Source organism: Crocuta crocuta, unplaced genomic scaffold (assembly GCF_008692635.1).
Source record: "Crocuta crocuta isolate KB4526 unplaced genomic scaffold, BGI_CrCroc_1.0 scaffold1013, whole genome shotgun sequence".
NCBI lineage: Eukaryota > Metazoa > Chordata > Mammalia > Carnivora > Hyaenidae > Crocuta > Crocuta crocuta.
Window position 1 is genome coordinate 582,058 of NW_027531297.1, and position 7,082 is coordinate 589,139.

At 63.0% G+C, this 7,082-nt stretch overlaps 1 protein-coding gene across 1 annotated transcript in view; it reads left to right on the plus strand.

Moving 5' to 3' along the window:
- The window catches only part of EXD3 (exonuclease 3'-5' domain containing 3), a 76,349-nt gene that overhangs the window by 41,176 nt on the left and 28,091 nt on the right, over nt 1-7,082 (plus strand). Inside the window, 4 exon segments of the mRNA XM_077771561.1 lie at nt 1-42; nt 4,553-4,626; nt 4,737-4,775; nt 6,555-6,721. The exon segment at nt 1-42 is cut by the window's left edge and continues 7 nt beyond it. Of these exon segments, the coding sequence (XP_077627687.1) occupies nt 1-42; nt 4,553-4,626; nt 4,737-4,775; nt 6,555-6,721 (322 nt within the window).

Here is a 7,082-nt window from a genome sequence, read left to right on the forward strand (position 1 = left end):
GGCGGGTCCTGAGCCTGCTGGAGCGACTGGGCCTGGACCCAGGTGAGTGCGGCCCCCACACCCTGTGCGCCCCCGGCCGACGCTGGGGCTGCCTGTGGTTCAGGCTGGCCGGGACCGCCGGCCCCCCTTCCTGTCGCCTGCCATCGCCGGGCCTGGACGCAGAGCAGCAGACCGAGGTCTGCAAGCCCCTCTGCCCGCCTGGGGTGACCCCTGGGAAGCGGGGCCCGTGCTGCACCCCCCGTGCCCTCCCCCTCCTGCCCGGCGCGTCTTCCTGTCTGACGATGGCCCTTCTAGCAGACGTGAGGTGGTATCTCATCGCAATGTAGGTGTCCACCTCCCTGATGGTGAGTGGTGCGCCTGTCCGGGTGCCTTTGGAAAACGCCTGTTCGCTTCCTCTGCTCATTTTTAAATCCGGTTATTTGGGGGCTTTGGCTATTGAATTGTGTGAGTTCCTTATACATTTTAAATGTTAGCCTCTTATCAGATGCTTGGTTTGCAAATAATCTTCTTCTACTTTGTAGGCGGTCTCTTTGTTTTGTCTACTGTTTCTTTGTACAGAAGCTAATATTCAGTTTGTTGAAAGACCACTTGGTTTTTGCTTTCGTTGCCTGCTTTTGGCTTTCGGGCGCTCTTTGTTCTTTGCCCTCCCCAGCCCGCCAGGTTAAATTTTAAACCTTCTTTCTTCTTAAAATATTCCTCAAGTGTCAGTATAGATTACTTCTATTATTGTCCAGCTCAAGATATTTTCTAGTCTTTATTGTAATTTTTCTTTGCCCATGGGCTAATTAGAAATGTATTTCTTTTGGGGCGCCTGGGTGGCTTAGTCGGTTAAGCGTCCGACTTTCGCTTAGGTCATGATCTCGCGGTTCGTGGGTTCGAGCCCCGTGTCGGGCTCTGTGCTGACTGCCAGCTCAGAGCCTGGAGCCTGTTTCAGAGTCTGTGACTCCCTCTCTCTCTGACCCTCCCCTGCTCACGCTGTCTCTCTCTCTCTCTCTCTCCTAGAAATAAATAAAACATTAAAAAAAAAAGTTTAAAAAAAAAAAAGAAATATATTTCTTTTTCTTCTTTTTTAACGTTTATTTTTGAAAGAAAGAGAGCGAGAGTGAGAGAGAGAGCTAGTGGGGGAGGGACAGAGAGAGAGGGAGACAGAGGATCTGTCCCGACAGCGCAGAGCCTGATGCAGGGCTCGAGTTCACTCACAGTGAGATCACGGCCTGAGCCGACGTCAGATGCGTAAGTGGCCGAGCCACCCCGGCGCCCCTAGAAGGGTATTTCTTCATTTCAAAGCTCTGTGGCATTTTTAGTTATTCTTCCAGTGTGGGCTCTTAATGTCATCGTGATCAAAGCTCATGCTCTGTATGATCTCAGTCCTTCGGGTTGAAATGTGTTGTTATGAAGAAATCTAACTTCTTTTCTCTGAAAGCAATCTCTCTCTTCCCCTCTCTCTCTCCATCTCTCTCTTCCCCTCTCTCTCTCCATCTCTCTCTCTCTCTCTCTCTCCCCCTCTCTCTGTCTTTGATGTTCTGCAGTCTCACTCGCAGGAGACTGGCTGTAGATTTCCTTGTGTTTATGTTGCCTGGTGCTGGCTGAGTCTGTGGACTGCCGTCTTCAGTCGGTTCTGGGACCCTGCAAGTCACCGTAGAGACGGCTGTCGGCCCCCTGGGACCCGTGTGTGCCCCCCCCCCTCGGTGCTGTCACTGTCCTGGGTCTCGCTCACCTTGAGCTCGGGTGACTACTGCTCTTTTCCACGTCGCGGATTCTCTCCTCTGTGTCCAACAAACGACAAAACACATGCGTCACTTTGATTGTTGTATCTGAGGCTCCAGAAGCTATACTTTGCTTCTTTCTCAGATCTGCTCTTTGGCTTCTGTGTGGCTCCTTGACCGTATTTCCGGTTTGGTCTTTTCTTCCTTTGAACGCCTTGCTCCTGGGTGTCTTATGCCCCGTGTCCCAGCTTCAGCTCCGTCGCTGGCCAGCGCGTAGCTTCTGCCTCCCGCCCCCGCAGGCTCCTCTGTCCTCACGCGGGGCGTCGCCCTGAGGAGCCACGCAGACACCCTGACCCCGGTGAAGGCGCCTGCCTCCGGGAAGGAGGCCAGTCCTGGGGGCTTTTGCAAAGACAGAAACACGTCACCAACAGGTGTTGATTTGTGACTTTCAGTGGCCCCTTGGGTGGCACTAGGTGAAGAGATGGGAGAAGGAAACGAGGTGTCCCGGAGGCCGGAGGTGGGGGCAGGGGGCAGGCCGGAGCGTCCCCCCAGCCGCCCAGGCAGGTCTAGGAGGAAGTCCCCCGGGGGGCGCAGCTGTAGGAGGGAGCCGCCCTCAGGCTGCAGAAGAAACCAAGAGTGGGGCTTTGGGTGCGGAAGCTCCTAGGAGGGTCCCGGCAGCACAGACCTCGGGGCGCCGGGCTCCGAGGGGCCAGGAGGTCTGGGGTACAGTTGCAGGACGGGAGCGCTGAGGAGTGGCCCCCCCCCCGGGGACCCCCGTCCCTGGCCTCTGACGTCACCTGCGTGCCTGCCCTGGGCGCTGCCGGGGGGGCCCTGCTGGGGTCACCCAGGGGACATGGAGTGGGGACACGGGAGAGGCCGGAGAGGCCTCAGGGGCTCGTAGCACAGACCCGCCGTGAGGGCTGTGCCGGCCTCCTTGGCAGGGGCTCTTCCCGCCCAGAACTCAGGACCGTGTGGGGCGGGGTGGTGGGCAGGCTGTGTGGGGGGCCGCAGCTGGGTCTGGGGGTGCAGGCCCTGGGTGGGGCCGCCTTCCCTCCCAGCAGCCCCGCCATGCCACTCGCTGACCCGCAGAGCCCACACTTCGGGGTCGGCCATGGCCACAGTGGGCCCGGGGCTGGGGACCAGAGGAGCCTTGGGGTCTGGGGCCAGCCTTAGCCTGGCGCTCCCCAGCTCAGGACGTGCCCCCCTTGGAGGGCTGCCCCTCCACAGGTCTCAGCTGAGTGCGGCACTGGGCAGGCTAGGTGCCTAGGCACCCTCAGTGTGGGGACCCCCTGACGATGCGCCGCGTCTGGGGCCTGCTGGACACCGGGGGAGGGCGGGCGAGCAGGTGCCCCCGCGGGCGCCCAGCTCGTCGGCCCTGCTGGGGAGCAGGGAGGACAGGCACCTCCGCCAGGCGCCCCTGCAGCTTCCCTGGCGGCTCCCGGGGTCCGTCTTATCCAGGACGCCTCAGGGTCCCAGCTGAGGCCACTGCCCCTTTGCGCCTCTGCAGTCTTCCCCGTCCACCGTCACGGCTGCGGCCTCCACAGGGAGCGGCCCCGTGTCCTCCACGGGCTGACACTAGACGCGGAAGGAGGGTCGGGGACTTCTGTGTGCCTCTCCTCCCTGCGCTCCCCGCCGGCTCACCCCTGCCCAGGCCCGGGTCCCAGGTGGGGCCCCCAGGGTGTCCCAGGGCAGGGAGGCAGCAGGACGCGGTGTGGATCTTGGGGCGTCTGCCGGCCTTGGAGGCGTGTCAGGCAGTTGGGCCTCAGCTGTGCCTGTTCCTGTAAGGGTGCGTGCTGGGGTCTGGGCCGGCCAGTGAGCCCGGCGGCCGCAGAACGTTACCTGCGGGGGCCGTCCTGTACCCACAAGGCCGTTGGAAGAAGTACCCCACTGGCAAAAGGGTGCTTCGAGTTGTGTAAATGTCGGAAGAGCCGGTTTCTGTCTGCAGGCGCCTCCGCGAGAACACGGTCGCTTCGTGCCCTGCCCTGAGAGCCCGCAGTAATTCACCTCTTCCCTTCTTTCCTCCAGTAACTCCCTCATTCGCCCCCTTCCTCAGGCTTCATCCACGTCCCGCTGCAGGGTTGTCGCAGGTTCCTGAGTGGCCTCCTGGGTCCGGAACCCTCAGACCCCGGGCAGGAAGGAGGGGACGCCCGTCACCTGTCTGAGGGGTCGCTAGCCTTTCCTTGCAGGCCCCAACTTCTGAGCAGCACTGACCTCCGCTCTGGTCGGGCAGCGACCCTGCAGCAGGACGCTCCCCGGTGCTGGAAGCCGGGTGCTGCCAGGGCAGCCACACTTGCAGGGGGTGCAGGCCCCTTAGAAGGCCAGGCCCCTGGGGCGCCTGGGTGGCTTAGTCGGTTGAGCATCCAACTTTCACTTAGGTCATGATCTCACGGTTCGTGGGTTCNGAAGGCCAGGCCCCTGCTGGCAGGTGGTCAGCGTCCCGTCTGCACTGCCAGGCTTCAAGGACAGCTGTCCCCGGGAAGGAGGCCCAGCAGTCAGATGCCGGGACAGCCGGACGGGCGGACAGGCGGGTGGCTGGGCGGGTGGGTACCCTTCCTGGGCCCCCTCGGGCTCTGAACAGCATGTGGAAGTAAGGCTGATAATAAGCGTCAGTCTGTAAGCACGTGAGCAAGATGGCCCCTTCCTCACATCCCAGGGAGGGTCCTGCTTGGGGAGATGAGGCTCCTGTCCCTCAGAACACGTGATGCAGAGGGCCTGGGAGACCCCAGACGAGGCTCAAGGCTGGGAGGGCACCTGTGGGGACAGCGAGGGGTGAGGGGAGTGGGCAGGAGCCCCCACGTGCTGGCCCCCGCCCCTGCCTCGCCCTGAGCTCTGCCGTCTTTCAACAGCCCTGTGTCCCAACGCTGTCACTCAGCAGCGCCTGGCTGCCCTGCGCTACCTGTGCTACAAGCGGTTTATGGAGGTGTGTGTGCCCCGGTTAGCTCCCCGAGCCTGGGCCCGTGGTGGGGGGTCTCCCTCCCCAGTTTCTAGAGCTGCTGCTAGAAAAGGTCACCTTGATGCTTACTTTTGCAGAGAAGCATGTCTCAGGAGAACTGGGTGGACCACGTGCAGGTGAGTCCAGGGGCCCTGGAAGCCTCTAGAAGGCTCCGGAAGGCTCTGGAAGCCCCGTGCAGGGTAGGCATTCACTGGAGACCTGGGCGAGCACTCTCAGGGGGGCACGTGACCCTGAGAGACTGTGTGCACACACACAGACCAGGCACGCGGTGTGTAGGCCCACACGCCGGGTCTGCTCCTCTGATGTCCCGGCAGACAGGGCTTCTCCCCGCCCAGCACAGACCCCACAGCTTGACGAGAATCCAGACACAGAGCCTTAGGTCTGCCCACCCCTGCCAGAAGGTGGGGTGCAAGAGGCAGATGCTGAGGGGGACCCCCCCAGGGTGAGGCAGGGCCAGAGCAGCTGGGGGTCCCGGAGCCCCTTTTAGCTGATGCTGTACAGAGCCACCAGGCGATGGAGGAGGTCAGGTTTGCTGGAGATTCCACTTGTTCACCAAGAGAATATTCTAGACCATCCTTGAGCCTTGCGCTTACATACGGCTCTGTGCCCCCTGAGGCCTGGGGAGGGGTGATGCGAGGGCCGCTCCCGGGCCCGGGGGCTGCAGAGCCCAGCAGGACAGCAGCCTGGACAGGACCGTGGAGCAGCTTTGGTCCTTCAGGCCTGAGCCGGAAGTGTGGGTCGTCATGCGCACAGCGCTCGTCCCAGCCCTGGGTGAAGCAGCCTTGGCAGAAGGTGGAGGGTGTGTGGGGTCCCTGATGCAACATGCCAGTTAGTGCAGGGGGTGGGGGCCCTTCCCTCCCTGATGAACGGTCTGGCATCTGGTGTTCTGAGTGGCATCCAGTGGGGGGCAGCGCTGAGCCACCCCTGGAGTGATGGGTGTGTGGGGTGGGTGGTGAGTCACCAGAGAGGAACGCAGACCCCCGGGGAAGGCCCGGAAGGCTGGTCCCCCCTGGGTGCCAAGGCCGAGGCAGCCGGAAGGGCAGCGGACATCCTGAAGAATGTGGAGGGGTTTCCACATATTGTCGTCCACGTGGGAACCCGCGGCCCGCGGGAAGCGGATGGCCTGAGGCTGCTGGGGGGACAGAGTTGTCTGGGAGGGGCCTGGCCTGTCAGCCAGCAGAGGCTCCTCGGGGAGCACGGAGGCCTCAGGAGCCAGAGATCTGGAGAGAAGAGGCTCAGACTCCAGCGAGGGTGGGGTGCCTGGGCCTTGCCCTGGGTGCCCTGAGGCTGAGCGGACTTGGGTGGGCCGCCCATGGGCTGCTTGGCTCCCTGTGCCCCTGCGCTGGGCACTGGTGTGGGAGAGGCCGCGTCGTGAGGCCCCGGAGCGACATTACCCCTCTGAGGGCCGCCTGTCCGTGTCCACTCTCTGGACTGTGGACTCGGGGATGTCCCACGGTCCACCTTCCCCTGAGCATGTCGGCCAGCCCAGGGGCGGGGCTGAGGAAGCCCGGGGGGCAGACGCGCACAGCCGCAGGGTCAGGAGCAGGGCCCACAAGGTGAGGGTGGAGACGATGTTCTAGAAAGACAGTGCTGGTCTCAGGTCCAGGGGCAGGAGGTCAGGAGGCGCTGGTGAGAGCAGCAGCGGGGACCGGGGATTGGAGATGGGGACACGGGGACAGGGAGCCGGGCCAGGCTGCGGACACAGGATGGTGACCCTTCAGCCTGACCATGTGGAGGGTCCTCGACAGCTCGGTCAGCACAGGGCCTTCAGGGAACAGCCTCCTGCACTGGAGGGCTCGGAGCCAGTCTGGGGGGGAGGTCTGGGCTGGCGCAAGAAGGTCTGCACCCCTTTGGGGCAGAGCCAGACAGCGCAGCCCATCCCGTGTGCCCCCCAGGGCCTGCTGGGACAGAACGAGAGGCCGCAAGAGATGCTGCTACAGCTGCTGGCCTCCCCCGGCAACGAGGCCGTGGCTGCGCAGTGCGCCCTGGGCCTCGCACTGCCCGAGGAGGGGCTGCCAGCCACAGTGGCGGCAGAGCTCCGCCAGCTCAAACTCCAGGAGAGGTGAGCACCCCCAGGCTCGGGAAGCTGGTGAGCAGAACATGCCCTAGGGCCCCCGTCCCTTGGGAAGTAACCCCACGAATCACATGTGCCAGCAGTCTGGGAATTAGAAAAGAAAGAAAACCAAGAAGCGGGCACAAGCTCCCATTCCCAGAGCGCGGACACGCTCAGAGCAGACCCTTCTGCCCTGGCCTCGACCCTGTGGCCAGAGCCCACAGCCAGGCCCATACCCCCGAGGGCCTGAGGAACCAGCAGTCGGTAGGCTGGGGGGTGAGGGGGGCAGAGGCAGGTGGGCAAGGCGGAGCCAGCAGCCATGTGGCAGGAGGGGTACAGGCAGGCACACCCCAGAGGCCCCCGCAGCTCC